This window comes from Puma concolor, chromosome C2 (genome assembly GCF_028749965.1).
Source record: "Puma concolor isolate L17-30 chromosome C2, mPumCon1.1.hap2, whole genome shotgun sequence".
NCBI classification, from domain to species: domain Eukaryota; kingdom Metazoa; phylum Chordata; class Mammalia; order Carnivora; family Felidae; genus Puma; species Puma concolor.
The window spans coordinates 25430817-25449132 of record NC_141675.1 but is presented as its reverse complement, the minus strand read 5'-3'; the positions used below and the strand labels follow the sequence as shown (position 1 = coordinate 25449132).

At 52.1% G+C, this 18316-nt stretch overlaps 1 protein-coding gene across 3 annotated transcripts in view; it reads right to left on the bottom strand.

The window, feature by feature from the left end:
* Window positions 1–6066: 6066 nt before the first annotated feature.
* The window catches only part of RFTN1 (raftlin, lipid raft linker 1), a 208162-nt gene continuing 195912 nt past the window's right edge, over window positions 6067–18316 (bottom strand). For all 3 annotated transcript variants that reach the window (XM_086674239.1, XM_086674238.1, XM_086674237.1), the window contains exons 8-10: window positions 18155–18258; window positions 15539–15620; window positions 6067–7427 (exon numbers count right to left, since the gene is read on the bottom strand). In XM_086674239.1, coding sequence (XP_086530365.1) covers window positions 7047–7427; window positions 15539–15620; window positions 18155–18258 — 567 coding nt within the window. In that variant the 3' untranslated portion in view covers window positions 6067–7046. The remainder of the gene's footprint in view (window positions 7428–15538; window positions 15621–18154; window positions 18259–18316) is intronic.

Here is an 18316-nt window from a genome sequence, read left to right as displayed (position 1 = left end):
CTGCCATTAAAAATTGTTTTAGGCTCCGTCCTTCTGACCCAAGACAAATAGGTCCCGTTCTACAACCTACGACTTACCCATGGTTCCTCCCCACCAGCTGCTTCTGTTTGTCAACAGCTTCCTCCCTCCAGAAATTAAAGACCTATTCTTTGGGTCTTAAGGGAAGTATCCAGACTCATGTTTTAGTGACTTTGTAGAATCATGTTGAGTTAGTCATTCAAATCCTGAAAACTAATCCACCAGAAGGTTTCTAGAAAAGTTTTGAACGATGGCAGTATCACTGCAGTATTTGTTATTCCGAGGAAATACTTTTATTTCATTTTATTTTTTTAATATTTATTTTGAGCGAGAATGGGCAGAGGAGGGCAGAGAGTGAGGGAGAGAGAGAGAGAGAGAGAATCCCAAGCAGGTTCCGCCATGTCAGCGTGGAGCCTGATGCGGGGCTTGAACACACCAGCTGTGAGATCATAACCTGAGCCAAAATCAAGAGTCAGGTGCTTAACTGAGCCACCCCAGACACCCCTATTCCGAGGAAATACTTTCAATAAGGACAGTCCTCATCGGTTTCTGGTAGGGCTGGTAGCTTCCATACCTCCCTCACCGGTCAGTGCAGAATCCAGTCGATTTTTGCTCCTAAATCACTCTCAAAGCTGACCCTTCCTCTCGCTCTCCACTGAGGTGCAAACCACCCACACTCCCACCTGCACTAATGCACCAGCCCCCCTCTGCATCCTCTCTGGGCCCCCTGCACACCTTTCTCCTTCAGCAGCCAGAGAGATCTTTTAAACATGCAAATTTGACGTCATCTCCCTGTTTAAAACTGATCAACGGCCCCCCATGACTCCTACTGCGAGGACGAGAATCGTTACCAGGGTTCCCGAGGCTCAGCTGCCTCAGGCCCTGCCCATCCATCTCTGTCTCGAATCTCATGGTTGCTACTCCCCACCCCTACACACACACACTCTCTGCGAACCTGCTTGGATTTCTTTCAGTTACGTGAACATAAGCTGCTTCCTTCAGAGCCTGCTCTCACATTCTTCCTGTTCAGTCTTGCTTCCTCGTTGCTAACGTTTGTATATAGCACTTCCCTTGTGCCAGACGCTCTCTAAGCACTTTGCATATACTCACTTCATTCTCGCTACGGCCTCTACCTCCCTTTTACAGATGAGGCAGCCGGGGCACAGGCGGGTTAAGTGACTTGCCCAAGGCCACCCAGCTGGTAGGCCGCAGAGTCCGGGTTGTAGCGGGGCAGCGGGGCTCCAGTCCGCGCCCTGAGCTGCGAGGCACACTGCCACCCTGTGGACTGCTCACCTGCCTGCTTATCCTTCGGCGAAGCCTTCCGTAAACGGTGACCTCTCCCTGTCGGTGGGTGCCTTTGCGGCATCCCGCCCTTGTCCACGCCACTCCCCACAGCTACGGCTGCCGGTGCGGGAACCTAGCGTGTGTGTAAGCCCCGAAGGAGCCGGGATGGGGGTCGGTCTCGGTCACTGCTCTCTTCCCAGCACCTAGCACTGTGGTGTGGGCCTTAAAACCGCATTCGTGGGGGCGCCTTGGGGGCGCGGTGGGTTAAATGTCTGACGTCTGCCCCGGTCACGATCTCTCGGTTATCAAGCTTGGGCCCCACCTCCCGCTCCCTGCTGTTGGCGCAGAGCCCACTTGGGGTCCTCTGTCCCCCTCTCCCTCTGCCCCTACCCGCTCGCTCATTGTCTCTCTCTCTCTCAAAAATAAGTAAACATGAAAAACAACAACTACCTGTGTGTGTGGAGAATGATCCCTCGTGCAGTAGAAATGCACCCACAGGGGGGCGCCTGGGTGGCTCAGTCGGCTGAGCGTCTGACTTTAGCTCAGGTCATGATCTCACAGTTCGTGGGTTCGAGCCCCACATCAGGCTCTCTGCTGACAGCTCAGAGCCTGGTGCCTGCTTCGGATTCTGTGTCTCCCTCTCTCTCTACCCCTCCCCACCCATGCTCTGTCTCTAAAAAATGAATAAACCCTAAAAAAAAAAAAAAAGAAAAAGAAAAAGAAATGCACCCACAGGTCTGCCACGGCCGGGCCGCCTCGGCAGGGAGATGCCACACTCCACTGTGTCGCAGCGGCTAGGGAAGCGAGCACCTGGCAGGTTCAGAGAGCAGCTCTCGACAACCCGGAGTGAGCTTTCTTAGTCTGGCCACAGAGATGATCTCTATCAACAGGAACCTGTGGTAAACATTGGCTTTGCTTCCTTCCCTGGCAACCGTCACCTCAGAAATCCCAGCCAAAGACTTGTTGGGTCCTGTCCTTAGATCTCACGTCCACGTGCTTCCCTGTTCCAGACCCTGGGGACCAGGTACGGGAAAACCAGACTCTCCCGAGCTCATTTGGGCAGGTCGCGGAGCCGGCAGAGCGCTCATCACCCGAGGCGCAGCCGGCCCCGCCCACGCAGTCAGCTCCAGCACTTTCGGCGGGACCCGTGGGAGACCCGACCCGCTGGCACGGCTGGGGAGTCGGCACCGAGCCACCGCGAGGCTGCCGCCTACGGCCCCCGTCCTTTCTCCTGCCGCCTCCCACCAACCCTTTCCTGAGCCTTCATTCCCAGCTGCCGCTCTGGGCCCACTCGGGGCCCACCCAGACTGTGCTGCCCCACGGGGGCTCCCGGGGTCAGCCAGGCCCCGCCCGCCCGCAGCGTGTTGCCTGAGTGAGGAGTTTTGGGTGAACGTGAACCTCCTGATAAGCACTGCGCCACCCGAGAGCTCTTCCTGAAACATGTCTTGTGGCTTAAAACCGGCCATGATTAATATGTTTGGAGAACTGATAAAATGTGCTTCGTAAGAAGTGAATTAGAACGTCTCGTCCTAGTGTTTTCTTGAAGCTGGTCCCATCAAGCACAGCTTAAGTGAAGTATGATCAGCTTGGAGATTTGAAAACATTCAGACAAGGACTGGACCGTGCTGACCGTATTGTTACTTACAAACCACTAACAAATACGTGAAGACTTTGAAAAATGTTATTAGAGTATTTCTGTCAGGATGGGCTATGCTATGCTTCTGTAACAGATAAAACTTGCATTGTCAGTGGTTTAGCATAGCTCATTTTTTTAAATGTTTATTTTTGAAGGAGAGGGACAGAGCAGGAGTAGGGGAGGGGCAGAGAGAAAGGGAGACACAGAGTCTGAAGCAGGCTGCAGGCTCTTACTGTCAGCATAGAGCCCGTTGTGGGGCTCGAACTTACGGGCTGTGAGATCACGACCTGAGCCAAAGTCGAACGCTCAACTGAGCCACCCAGGCACCCCTAGCATAGCTCATTTTGATGTACTCTCACGTCATGGTCCATCTTCAACTAAGCCAAGGGTGTTGGGAGGGCAGAGGTGACGTGAGGGGCTTTGTAAAGGTCAGGCCCAGAAGTGGCCTGCATCACATCTGCTCATGTCCTGTTGGCCAGAACCCAGTCACATGGCCCGGAGTGCAGAGAGGCTGGAAGTACGGGAGTCTGTGGGCACCGGCTGGGCATTGACAGCTTCTGCCACCTTGTTACCGGCCGGCATTAGGATTCACTGACAACCACACCAAGCACTTTGCACACGTCGTCTGCATACAAAAATCTAACGGGGTGGGGGTCAGCCCCATTTCACACGTGGGGACACTGGTGCTTGGAGATGTGGAGAAATTACCTGGAGATTACGTGTGTAGGTTAGCATCCTAACCAGCCGATTCCAAAGCCCAGCTGGGCTTTTCCACCAAGGGGAGCCCGATGTCGAACAGGCTCACTGCTTCATTAACATGGGTGTCCTTAGGCTCTCCATGTGTCAATTCTTTGACCTTGTGGCCATGTGCACTTGAGAGCACCACACCTGAATGGCACTCCTCCCCACCCACGACCCTCCCCTGAACCTCTGGAGGTGAAGAAGAGGTCTTGAAAAATACCCTCCTGGACTTCGGCTCAGGTCGTGATCTCACAGTTTGTGAGTTCGAGCCCCGCATCGTGCTCTGTGTTGACAGCTCAGAGCCTGGAGCCTGCTTCGGATTCTGTGTCTCCCTGTTTCTCTCCCCCTTCCTCACTCTCTCTCTCTCTCTCTCTCTCTCACGCACAAATAAACATTAAAAAAAAAATTAAAAAAAAAAGAAAAGAAAAATACCCTCCTGGCCTAAGACTCAGAATTTCAGACACAGCTTCAGAAGAACTTCTCATTTGTTCCTGGGAGAGGTTTTTTTTTTTTTTTTTTTCCCCTTCCAAAAACCTCTTTCCACAGGCAAACCAACTGGGCCGAAGAATGAACAAAGAACCCTCCACGGCAGAGTCCCAGTCCTTCCCATGAGGCCAGACTTGGCCTCCCCTTCTCGTGGTGCCTCTGACTCTCTGGAATGTCCCATCGAGCTGGATGGTGGTGGCAGCAGGGCCATCGAAGTCACTTAGGCCCCCACGTAAGTCACCTGATCACCCCCAGAACTCCCCGTTCCTTCCAGACCTGCTGTGACAGATGCAAAGACTGACTGCCATGTGCACAAGCCTCCTACAAGCCTCTGCGGCTTTCCTGGTCATGAGGCCCCGTCCGGGCCAACAATGGACTTTCACCCTATCGGCAATCATAGGAGAGTAACGTTTCCTTTGGGAATCCCGCTGCTTGAAAGACACATGGAGGATGTCGGGGTGGAGTGTCAGGGTGTTGGTTATTTACTTTTCGTAAAAAGCATTTCATTTCACAAGGAACAAGCTGTGATTCAGCTCACAGCAATCCTGTGGCCAGCGACTCTCACCCTTGGTTGCACCGTGGAATCCACAGCGGGGTTACAAACTCGGGACCCAGGCCACTCCCTGGAGCAGCCACTCCAGTCTCGAGTGGGACCCAGGTATCAAGAATTTTTAAAGCTCCCCAGTCAGCCAGGATGAGAACTGTCTCAGGTAGACTAATATTTTGCCGGGTGTCAGCACGAGCGGGCAAAAGCCGGAAAAGACAAGACATTCAGGAATTACTTGTTAGCCTGGCGCTAGGGTCAAACCCCCTGAGGAATTCAAATTAGCTACAGTCACCTTCAATTGTTTTCCCATAACACATGCAGCCAACATACATGTCATTTAATTATTGAAAAACGTACCTACTGCCGAGTGATACAGGCATCCACCTGAAGGGGTGCATGCTGGGACCAAACGCCTCCCAAAGTTGTGAGAGATGGGCATCGTTTTTGTCCCAGGCTCTGCGAACTACTGCATTTTTAAAAAGCCGTGACCCTCGAAGATATAAGCCAAGAGATAATTTTTAATATCAATGCTGTATAGATGTTCTTGGGTATAACTGCAGAAAATGTCATTTTTAAGCAGTTGCCTTCTCTTTGAACAGAGCCTTCAACCTTTTTAAGGAAGCTCTGGGCCTCGGTGGTGGAAGTTTGTTCAAAAACCAAGAGGAAAACAACTGGGGCACCTGGGTGGCTCAGCTGGTTAAGCGTCCGACTCTTGGTTTCAGCTCAGGTCACAACCTCACAGTTTCGTGGGTTTGAGTCCTGTGTCGGGCTCTGAGCTGGTGGTGCGGAGCCTGCTTGGGATTCCCTCTCTCTCCCTCTCTCTCTCTGCCCCTCCCCAACTCACGCTGTCTCTGTCTCTGAAAATAAATAAACTTTATAAAAAAAAAGAGGAAAACAAATGTACAATGTGGCTGTACAGGGTTTTCAATTCTGCCCTACAAAATATAGTATAAACGTGTATTTCAGCAAACTTGCAAACAGGGAAGAGACTTGCTTCATGAAATAATTTACTTAAAAGTCTGGAAACATGCATAGAAACCGAGGTAGGGCTTTTTGTTTGTTTTAAAAGTTGTTTCCACCACCCCGGGCAATGGGGAGCGGCTGTGCCCTGCCTCACCTGGTGACACCTGAATCCCACTTTCCATCTTCCTTCTACAAATGACAGGAAAGCACAGCGTGTTTAGCTGGCTCTGCTGTTTTCTACAGGAGCTTCATTTTCTTCTCCAAAATCATCATGCTGCCAGGAGTCAGAAACTTATATAAAGAATGAATGGGGACTGTGGAGTCGAGTCCTTTGGACATGAGGCTAGACAGGCTTTTCACTGTGACACAATATTCAATGCTCACAATGCACTAAACTCATAGATGATTTATTGCTTTAAGTAACTAAACAAGAAAGAGAAGAGAAAGGCTGTTGTTTGGGTCAAGACAATCGGCATTCTCTCTCCACGGTTCACCAGTTGCAACTACTTAAAGCCTTAACAATACTTTCTGGACAATATAAACACATGATAGCATACATGGAAACAACTTGGCCAATGATACACTGATTAAAATAGCACATAACAAGAGCTCCCAACCAGTCGGGTTGCCCTGAAATGGAAGAAGGAACGTGTGTTCAGATAATGTGCTGAGTACAAATTCTTTAAAAAATTTTTTGGCATTTATACTAATACAGAATACCTTCTTGGAAACTCTGCAAGATCAGGTGTACACACAGAATTACCTCTTCATTTTCAAATTACCAGTATCTATGGGAATACTTCAAGAAAAGCCAGGAGGTGGGGCACCTCCCCTCCCTACTGTCATTTTCCTTGTCAAAGCAGCAGGGCGTGTGGGGCTTAGATGAAGGAGGGCACCTGATGGGCTCCGGGGGTTGTTACATCACCAAAGAGCTGCAGAGAGCAGCAGCGGACGTAAAATGCACCCCCGGCAGGGTGTGGGAATGAACAGTCTTGGTTTGTAGCCAGGGAGGTCCATGGATGGACCTGACTCGAATGCTCCCTGGGGGACCTGGCAGTGGTGGGGTGGGGGGGGGTGGACACAGGCACTGGATGGGCCACTCCTTCCCATGGGACTGGGAAACAGATGAAGAAATAACCTGACCTCTTGCGTTCTAACACTGGGGCATTACGACACATTTCTAGTGGATGTGCAGAGACCAAAACTGTCAGGGACCCGGCCCTCAGAGGGCCCGGTGAGCTCACGGGAAGAGGTCAAGCCAAGCCAAAGGGTAACACGTGACGCTGGGGCAAACCAGCCCCCCACCCAGATGCCGGCACGGTACCTCCGCTTTGCCAGCGCATCAGGCGTGCAACACCAACCGTTCAGGACTCAGTTGTCCCCCGCTGTCTCGGGCTCTGCGGCCACTTCCTGGGCGCCTCCCTCCCTGGCATCCTCTCTGGGATGGGACTGCTCAGCGCAGCCCCCTTCCGGGGCCCCACAATGACCCGCAGGACCGTTTTGCACAGCCCCACCCTCCACACAGAGCTTTCCTTCTGTGATCTCCTGGGCGGGGACCTTCAGCTCCTCGGACACCTCGTCCTCCTGATGCAGGCCCGGCACACAGTTTCCCACGTCTCCGGCTTTGGAAAACTGGTCTTCTAAATTCTTCTCATTTTCTTCTGCTTGTCGCTTGTCTCTGGCGCTGAGTTTGCCTTTGGACTTCCTCATCTGCCTGTTGTGCATGTCTTCTCGGGAGAATCGCCACTGGAACTAGAACGCAGAGAGGATGGGGATAAATAAATGTTGTCTCTGTGAACCCAGCACTTCACCCGACTGTCTGCTTGCGTGCGCAAGCTCTTGTCTGAGCAAGACACGATTCCCAGCACTCCTGGAGCAGAGCGTTACCAGCAGCAAACTTGAATCATGGTCCACACACATCACACCCACCATAAGAGCCTGTTTGATGCCCTCCATGCAGTGTATTTCATTTACTTATTTTTAAATGTTTATTTATTTGCTTATCTTTGACAGAGAGAGTCAGAGAGAGCAAGCATGTACACAGGGAGGGGCAGAAAGAGGGAGGCACAGAGAGTCCCAAGCAGGCTGTGTGTGCTGTCAGCACAGAGCCTGATGAGGGGCTTGGACCCATGAACTGTGAGAGCATGACCTGAGCCGAGATCAAGAGTCAGACACTTAACCGACTGAGCCACCCAGGTGCCCCCATGCACTGTATCTTAGTTGTGGATTTCAGGGGACTCTGGGGATGAGGGGGTATGTCTTTCAGTTGGCTCTGGGAGAGGAGGTCCTGAAATCCTATTATTTGGAGAAGCAAAATGGGAGAAGACACAGGGGCCTGCCCCTCCTATGAGCCACGGTGCTGGCTACTTGCTTCCCTTCCGAGCAGGCTGTGGGCTACCAAGCACTGGGCCCACACTCTCACCAGATCTCCCGAATTAGAAGGGCACAGAACATGGGGCCGGCCCTGTGCCGTGTGCCCCACCCTCCTGTCCCAACTCAGAACAACTCCAAAAGGCCATCCCAGTTCCAGGGCTCTCCCGGGGGTTGGCTAATAAAGCCACTGCTGTGACTGCATCGTAGCCCGTCTTTCCCCCTGCCCACTCCTGTGCCCTCCTTTCCCCACAGGTGTTCCCCGGGGCACCCCCCCTAAAAATTGCTCCACCCAAATCTATCAAAGGCTGCTTCCTGGGGAGCCTGACCTGCAGCAAAGCATTTCTCCATGGGGCAGGGAAGTCAACAGAGGCTTAGAGAGGACAAGGTCGCACAGTCAGTAATAGAGCTGGACAAGAACGGGTCATGTGGAAGATGTGGCGTGAGACTTCCTGAAGAGTCTCTTCGCCACTCAGCAGCCCGATTTCTCACTCAGTGGCCTAGCGTTCTCATCTATACAATGGGACAGTAGCTCTAACCTAAGTCAACGTCAGGCAACTGGGTTTTCTGTAAAAACAACGTTGGCGATTTTTTCTGGAAAAGGCAGATAATAAATATTCTAGGCTCCGCAGGCCATATGGTCTCTGTTGTAACCATTTGGCTCCACTGCTGTATCGTAAAAGCAGTCATAGCTAATATGTCACGAATGTGTGCGACTGTATTCCGATAAAACTTTATCTACAAAAACAGGTGATGGGCCGCATTTGGCCCGGGAGCCAAGCCCCCGTTTGCCAAGCCCGCAGACATCTCAAACCTCATACCCACCAGGGCAGGATGCTGACTCCGGACCTGAGGACCACTGCTGCCGCCCCCAACAGCAACCTCCGAGGCTCGTGGGCACAGCACCATCGTGGTTCATAACTGCTGCCTTGTCACGGGCAGCTGCTGCTATGTTTTATTTCCAATCAAAACAGAAGAGCCTTTTTAAAAAAATCAATGTCCCCAAATTATTATCTGCATTTTGCATGTTTAAAAAAAATTTTTTTTTAACGTTTACTTTATTTTTTTGAGACAGAGCATGAACGGAGGAGGGTCAGAGAGAGGGAGACACAGAATCTGAAACAGGCTCCAGGCTCTGAGCTGTCAGCACAGAGCCCGACGTGGGGCTCGGACTCACGGACCATGAGATCATGACCTGAGCCGAAGTCGGCTGCTCAACCGACTGAGCCACCCAGGCGCCCCTGCATTTTGCATGTTTTTAGAAACAGGCCAGGTAAGCCTGCCTGTATACAGTACTTGGAGAGGAAGCCAGCTATCAGGCAAGTCGGAGGAAGCTTCACTTTTGCCAATAAAGTGGTGAGATTACTTCCGGTGAAAGGTTCTAAATGCTAAAACGTCAAAGCATGATAGCATGGTGGCCCAGACCTCCCGTCACATGTCAGTCAGTTCTGGCGCTCACGAGCCATCTGTCCTTGGGCAAGTTATTGATCCCTCCAAATCTCAAATTCCTCATCTCTGAAATAGGTGTCTGCCCCGCCTCTCCCCCTCTCCCCCCCCCCCCCCGCCCCGGGGCTGTGCTGCACCTCGGGGGCCCATCCTCGCTGTAGTGGATGCCAAGAGCCCCCTCTGCAGCTGAGCAGTGCACAACCCTGGATGATTCTACCTGTGCCACATTCTAGCCTCGACTCTTGTCTTCTAACGCAAACCCAGCTATTCTCTCAGCGCTGCTCTTGGTAACTAAACAGAACTTCCATGCCTCTTCTGGAAGTCCAGCCACATCTAGTTTCCTGTAGATCACATTTTGTTGATTTGCTATAATCCACCAGGAGAACACCGGCCGCTTTCGCCGGGAACCAGCCGGGGCTGCTGGCATTGAGCTGGCGAGAACTCTCCCAGCCGTTTTCTGTCCTTCTTGGTCATCACAGGGAAATCTGTCAAGCCAAATGCCTTCTAGGACTACACTGTTTTCTGTGTCCCCAGATGGGCTGTGGTGATGTCACTTGTTCCCCAAGCTCCTGGGGGGGGGCACCCCTCCACATCTGTCACGGGTGCTGCAGACAAGTCCCGAGGAGGTCCTGACTCAACTCTTCCCTTGTTCTTCTGTCCTTTGTGGGACAGTGTCCTGTTAGCACTGTTGTATAGATGAGCACACAGAGGTTCAGAGAGGTGGAGCAACTTGCCCAAGGTCACACAGCTAGAAAAGAGCAGAGCTGGAATTCAAATGCAGGTGTCTCTGGCTCCATCCACACTACCCTTCCAGCTTCTCATTCTTGGCAGACGAGAGGCTTTAGGCTCTTGCTGTAGAGGCCAGGGAGGAGAGGAAACAAAGGGAGAGGACATGCACCTTTGGAATGGTTAGCCCGACACGTAAGGGCCTCAGCTTTCAGACAGTACAATGTTAAGATGCACCTGCTGGGTCAGGCACTTGACTCATTAGGCCGAGTGGTTAGCTAATGGAAGTCAGATTTAACTGCCATTAAAGATACTTTGTTTTGACTTACTTAAAAAAAGATCTACACTGAAGCCTCCCTGACAGGCCTATTTTTAAAAAAATCAATAATGATAAAAATTGAATGGCAGTCCACAGGTGAGCCAAGAAAGGACCCTAAACTACTCCCCTAAGACATCGGCCCTCAGACTTGAGCACACGTCAGAATCATCTGGAGGGCTCCTGAAACCCATCACTCACCCCATCCAGCGTGTGCAACCTGGAGAGAGGAGGGAAATTTTGCATTTTTTTTCTAACTTGTTTTATTTTTTAAAATGTACATCCAAATTAGTTAGCATATAGTGAAGCAATGATTTCAGGAGTCGATTCCTTAATGCCCCTTACCCATTCAGCCCATCCTCCCTCCCACAACCCCTCCCATAACCCTCAGTTTGTTCTCCATATTTATGAATCTCTTCTGGTTTGTCCCCCTCCCTGTTTTTATATTATTTTTGTTTCCCTTCCCTTATGTTCATCTGTTTTGTCTCTTAAAGTCCTCATATGAGTGAAGTCATATGATATTTGTCTTTCTTTGACTAATTTCGCTTAGCATCATACCCTCCATTTCCATCTGCATCTGCATCTGCAAAAGATTTCATTCTTTTTGATTGCCGAGTAACACTCCATTGTGTATATATACCACATCTTCTTTATCCATTCATCCCTCGATGGACATTTAGGCTCTTTCCATACTTTGGCTATTGTTGATTGTGCTGCTATAAACATGGGGGTGCATGTGTCCCTTCGAAACAGCACACCTGTATCCCATGGATAAATGCCTAGTAGTGCAATTGCTGGGTCGTAGGGTAGTTCTGTTTTTAGTTTTTTGAGGAACCTCCATACTGTTTTCCAGAGTGGCTGCACCAGCTTGCATTCCCAGGAAATTTTGCATTTTTAACAAACTCCCAGGTAAGGCTGATACTGCTAGTCCACGGGCCACAGTGTGAGAAGCACTGAGCTAAAGAGAAACACAGCCCCCAGCTCTGTCCCCCATGGAGGGGTTTCTTGTCTCCCTCCCATCTTCACCGGGCTCCCTTCCTAACCTGGGCTTCTCCTCCTCCTTTAAGCTGAGGATAATCTTGGGCTTTAACAAACAACTGTTGTTCCAGATCCCAAGGCTCAAAAAGGCCACCCGTGGGACAGTGACAGCTTTATGGGTTGCAGATCTGAGGGGAGGTGTGTAACATTCAGATGCTTAAAGGCAGGCGGCCCAGCCGGGAGGACGGACTCCTTATCTCGAGCAGTATCGGCAGAGCCTCTGAACAAGTTAAGCAGGCTTCCCAAGCCAGTGTGTCTGTGGCACTCGGGTGTGCCGCCCACTGGTGCCCATACCAAGAAGGATCCAATGAGCCGTCCGTGTCAGCGATAACTGCAGAAGAGAAAAAAATCCCTCACTTTATAGCAGTGTGTGTCCAGAGCTCCGAGTGGCAAGGGCTAATGGATTTAATTCGCACATTTTAAAAACTGTCCGTTATCTGCCTCCACTTCAAGGAGCGTTAGCTGGAAGGAAGACTTCTGGTGTGGCAGAAATCACCTATTACCTTGGAAGGAGTTTAATTATTTGCTTTGAGAGCCACACTCACACACACACACAAAGAGGCTTCTTCCAAATGCCGAAAAAGTCCTGATTGGAGAATTTCCTCCACTTTGCTGATTAAAAGAGGACTCAATATGCTGTGTCCTTGCTGTGCCAACCTTATGGTCCCTTTTCTTCGATTTCAACCCATACGTAATAAGAATGTCCTGGGCTCAGACGTTTCATTACTCATTTATTGGTTCAACAAATATCTGTCGAGTACCAACTAAAAGCCAAGTACTGGGCATGTAAACGTCAGGAAAACAGGGCTTTGCTCTCATGGAGTTAATGTCTGACTCTTATCAGCAGAGGATAAACTAATGATCACAAATAATTCTAGATCAAAAGAAGAGTTCTGCAAGACAGGAATGTGGTTATTCCCAACGTATTACAAAGGAAGAGAGCATCTGAAGCAGAGGTAACAGTCAAAGCAAAGGCCCTGTGGCAGGAAGGGACACAGAAGAGCATGAAGGCCACAGTAGGTGGAATGCAGAAAATGGGGGTGATGGCACAAGAGCTAAGAAGGGCCGGATCACACACAGTCCTGTGGATATCTCACTGTAGATTTCCACCTTTATCTTAAGACTCACACAAAGCTTTAAGCAGTGGGGTGACATGATTCAGTACGCTTTTTTCTTTTTATTGATTGATTGATTGATTAAGAGCGAGAGCAAGCAGGGGGTGGGCAAAGAGAGAGGGAGAGAGAGAATCTCAAGCAGGCTCTGTGCTGTCAATGTGGAGCCTGATGCAGAGGCTTGAGCTCAGGACTGTGAGAGCGTGACCTGAGCCAAAATCAAGAGTCAGACACTCAAGTGACTGAGCCACCCAGGTGCCCTGCAATATTTTTTTTTTTTTTAAATTTTTTTTTTCAACGTTTATTTATTTTTGGGACAGAGAGAGACAGAGCATGAACGGGGGAGGGGCAGAGAGAGAGGGAGACATAGAATCAGAAACAGGCTCCAGGCTCCGAGCCATCAGCCCAGAGCCTGACGCGGGGCTCAAACTCACGGACTGCGAGATCGTGACCTGGCTGAAGTCGGACGCTTAACCGACTGCGCCACCCAGGCGCCCCTGCAATATTCTTTCTTAAGGATCACTTTGGCTCCTGATGGAGAATATAGTTCAAGGGGAGACCTGTTACCAGAGGATTAGAGTTGTTGAGGCTTGTGAATGTGGAGAGAAGGGGAGGGATTCAAGTTTCTGTCTTGAGGATTCAAGTTTCTGCTTGACCACGGCAACAAGGAGACGGGGAGTCAAGGATGAGCCCTGGGTGGGTGGGTGCCTCTGGACAGTGGTGGTGCCCTTGTTCTAGACAGGGGGAGGGGGATAGCCAGATCACAGGTGGCTCTGAGATGCTGAGTAGTGACGGGGCACGTGGAGCTGGGTTTCGGGCAGAAGCGAGTCCTGAAAATGCAGGTGTAGGAGTCATCACCTCGGAGGTGGGGAGTCAGATTTTTCACTCTGGGGAATGAGTGAGATTTTCTAAGGAAGAGATTAGGGAGTGAGAGAGAAATGGGGCTGGGTTTGAACCACCTAGTGGAAAACCAGGATGGTGTGGGGTCAGCGCCAAGAGAAAAGGTGCTTCAAGAGGCAGAGGGCAGCCAACAGTATCAGTCCTGCAAGGGCTCGATGGAGTTACTGCCATGAACGTGGGGGCACCCAGACCTCAGTGGGAGTAGGATGCCGACCTGAGTCAGCCGCGGGAAGACTGGCCAGGACGATGAAAGGGGGACAAGCCATCAGGCTATAAAGTCCCCTCGCTGGGGCTCTCTGCCCGTGAGGCGACCTCTCCAGGTCACACAGAAAACAAGCGCTGGACGTGAGCCAACCCTATGAATGGGCAGGGGATAAATAAGTCCTTCAAAAGAGAAAGCAGCTGCCCAGATGTTTGCGGCTGATTGGGGCGCAAGTTTCTCCTGATCACGAACTAGATGACTCCATCCTCAGGACTTTCCTGACGGAAGCTGCTCCACTTGTTACAGCAGCTTTAAAACTCTACCTCTAAAATCTCCTGCTTGTCGCCCTCTGTGAGCCCCACAGCCTCTGTACCAAAATCAAACCACACGTCTCTCCTCTGGGATCCAGAAAATGCAGCACCACCTCCCTCTCTTAAGGGCAGAGCTGGCGTGTTTTGGTGTTTGATGGAGGCCTCGCCTGTGCTTTTGTTGGATGTCACTGTGAATGCACGCGGTCCCCAGGAGCCTGGGGCAAAGCTGCAGCTGACAGTGGTCCCGGGAAGATCCATCTTCCAGCCGGCGGCTGACTGCTCCTGGTGGTTAATGGTGGCTTCAGCGGTTGCCTTCTGGTCCTCGGCTGCTGTCACCTGTCACATTAGCATCTTGGAGCGGAGACAGAGACCTTCCTCTGCATTCTACACCATCTGGCTTCAGGTCGCCGTTTCCTTGGCGTTCCTCCCAGGACCCTCCCTCCCGCCCCCCGGGTTTGCTGGCTGGTGAGGGGCTGCTACAATCTGTCCGTTGCTTGTTGCTCCTGTCCAGGCTCCGTGTCCAAAGGACGTGAGGAACTAACAGGGGGGAGCACGGGACGGTGCCAAGCGTGAGGAGTGGGGCGGGTCCACCAGGCTCTGCCAGGCAGCGCTGCCTTGGCCAGCAAAGGTGGCTCAAGCTGGCTTCGGGTGACACCTGACTTGGGCTTTGACACACTGACTCGCTCATCTCTTCCTGAGTAAATGGTGAAACGCCCACGGGAGAATCACCCACCGGCTGGGGCTGGGAAGCATCAGAAGTGTCTGACACAGGGGAAAGACTTGGGTTTGACTTCTGGAAACATGGGAGAATTTCTGAGAGCAGCCACAGGCTCTCAGCATGGCTGTTTCCAGGCCGGTTCATGCGACATCCAGTGAGGGAGAAAGGCCCCTGGCCATCCCCTGGATAGCCTAGCCCGAGGGTCCACTGCCACAGACTGCGGCTGGTCTCTGTCCACACCAGCCGCTGCCACTAAGAGGCCCTCGGGTTGGGGCACGCCAAGAAGGAGCCCTGGCAGGGTCCCTCCGCCAAAACCACCAAACTTCTGATGTCCTGACGGATCCAACGGGCTGCGACCAGAGCTTGTAATGAGATGAAGATTCAGAGAAGCTGGGCATGACCTCAAGCCATCCTGCCCCCTGGTCAGATGGCAGCTGACTTCATGCCCCTATTTTTAGTTTACTGGGAATATCTGGCCTACATGAGTGTCCAGCAGAACTGTTCCACCCTACTCTCCAGCCCAACCGCAGGACAAGACCCTCCAGTGTCCCCATCTGTCCGGCTTTGGCAGCCTCGGGTGTGATTCAGTTTGCCGCAGGGCTCAGGCGTTCCTCTGAGAGCCCCTGGAAGTTGGAGCTGACTGCCTGCTCAACTGCTATAGAAAATTCACTTGAGGATGGAGCCCTGCTAAGGAAAACTGGGGAAGGCAATCAAGGTCACTTACCTTTGATTCCTTCTTCTTGATTTTCTGAGGTAGACACGGTCTCTGAAGAAAGACAATCTGCTTGGTGGATACATTCCCCTCCCTGTAACACATGCAGAGTGGAGAACGAGTTGTTACACCTGGTGGCGGTAGGGGGGGGACCCCAAGCCTCACAGATGTTTCTGTCCCTAACTTTGTCAAGGCTGACCACCCACAGAAAGGAAAGCTGCCACCAGACAGTGAGAGGTCAGGAATCAAGCAGCAGCCCCCTCCCAGGCCATCCCCCTCTTGCTTCCAGAGGGTTATGCTGGGGGCTCAACAAAAGCTTTGTGGGTGTCCCTGCCATACCAGCTTCGTTGCTGGAAACTCCCCTTCCTTCCCTCGATGTGGAATAACAGCTGGCATCTTGGCCAAATGATGATAAACTGGCGTCTTCAGTGAATCTCAAGAGGTGGGAAGCCTCTTCCAAATCTGTCTTTGGTAATGAGCCATGGAGAGGTCAGATTGGCCCGGGATGGGTGGTGAGCTCTGCCCGCCGGCCAGCCTTTACCGAACAGCAGGCACAGAGCCTGGCTGAGCAGAGGGGAGGGCCATGCGCCCGATTCACCCTGGCTGGCAGCCCTCGCCAAGGCAGCCCGGCTCCTGCAGGCTCAGGTGAGGGGCGCTCAGGAGGGCCGCCCTTGTTTAAGGCGCAGTGAGTGCGCGTTCCTCTCAGACCCCACACAGCTGCCTTCAAAGATGGCAGACGTGTTTGTGAAGGTCACTGTTCTCAGCCCTGCCTCTATCTTCTGATCACTTTCTTAAATCTCTCTTTGCAAGTGTCTTCTCTGCTGAGGCAAGCGTCACTGCGTGGAATGTCAGAGGGGAAGGTGGGAGGAAACGAACGTATTTTGTGCTGGGGCTGGGCTGGGTAGTTTCACACACCATGGCTCGTTTAAGCCTCACCACAGAGCTCCAAGCAGTGGAAGCCCATCGCCTTCACAGTCAGGACACAGAAGCTCATTTAAGGAGCGGGCTTGGGATCACACAGCGAGGCTTCAAGCTCAAACCTGCCTGGTTCCATGTGCCCCCCACTCCACCGCGAAGTGGCATGTAGGGCACAGGGAAGTAGAGGACTGGGGGGGGGGGGCGGTGACTGAGCAGGTGTGAGATCTGACATGGAGACAGAGACACCTGTCAGCACCCTCTGGGTTTAGAGAGCTGGGGCTTTGCGCGCAAGCCCATTCTCATCACGACTCTTGTCCTCTGGAATGGGTGGTGGGGTAGGCATTCTTCCCTCTTACGGACAAGGAAACTGATTCAGAGCAGCTCTGGGACTTGACCAAGACGGACAGTTACCAAGTGGCAGGCTCAGGACTCGGGTTCAAGTTTTCAGGCCACAAATGCAGGGTTCTTTCCACCCCTCTGCATCACCCCATACCCACAGGAGTCTTGGCCATGAAGCAGCATGGAGGCTCCCAATGGCCCAGAGCCCAAAGGTGCTGCAGACTAGCCCCCCGCAGAGTGCAGTGCCCCACTGTAGCCCAGTGTCAGGAGGGGGACATGATGAGAGCCCAGTTGCGTTCAGGGAGGGACCCTGGAAGGCACTGATCATCACCATCATTCTCACCCTCAGTCTAGGCTCTGCGGCTACACCGCCCTGCTGTCCCCCCAGATCGCCAGCCTTGCCTCACGCTGGCCATCACCCTGTGAACATGTAGCAGGACTCGGGGAAGGTGGGACACTGAGGGTCACGGGAGGGGGCATCCCTACAGGTCAGCAAAGGGGCTGCCTGGCCTAGGAGAAGTGCCTGACTATGCAGACTGAGGTGCTAGTCCCAGGTTCTGCCACTTACTGTCTGTGTGACCTCAGGTATGTGACAGAGCCTCTCTGAGCCTCAGTTTCTTCATCTGCAAAATGGGAATCCTATCTATGCTTATAATCCCACAGGATAGTTAGGAGGATTAGTTTAGATACACCCAAAATACAGATGGAAGGCCTTTCAGGGTTAGTAACACCAGGACCAGCCCATGAGCTGAGGGGACGGTGGGCTGAGCTCAGGTGGACAAGTGTCCCTATAAATGTGAAACTGTAAGAAGTGCCTCAAGCAAAGGGCAAGACTGCAGGTCTTTACCTCCTCTTTGTGGGACTACTGACCAGGGCCCAGGGCTGTGATCTTGGCTGAGTCCCTTCAACCTCCCTGGCCACGTTGCCTCAGCTATAAAATGGGTTTAATAAAAGGATTCCACCTTCTAGGAGTTTTCTGAGGACTAAATGAAATTTTACGCGCAAGGCACCTATCCAGGCCAGCACAGGGCACACAGTAGGGGCTCAATTTCTTTTGCACCTCAAAGCCCTGGGGCCCCTCAACCCGGGGGCTCATCTTTGACATGCCTGGCAGTAATGATTCACTGACCAAGGCTCCCCATGTGGGAAGAGGGGTGCCGGGGAGCGCTCTGTGGGGGTGGTGGTTAAGAATCTGAAATCCTGGTTCTGTCACTTCCTAGCCAGAGAATCGGAGTGACCCCACTAGCCTCACAGACTTGTCACAGGATTAGATAAATTATGTGCATGAAGCACTTACTGGGAGCAGTGTGCAGCACAGAGGAAGTGTTGAATAATGATAAGAACAACAACAACGATGACTATTATTGTTACCTGGTTGTCTTGACAACGGGAGTAGGTAGCACACAGGTGAGCTGCCAGCCATAGGCCGCCAGGGAGTTCAGCAGGGGCACGTAGTCTGTCTGCACCTCGACACCCTGGGGGAGAAAGGCCACTGTGAGGGCTGCGACCGCACCACGTCAACACCTGAGTGAC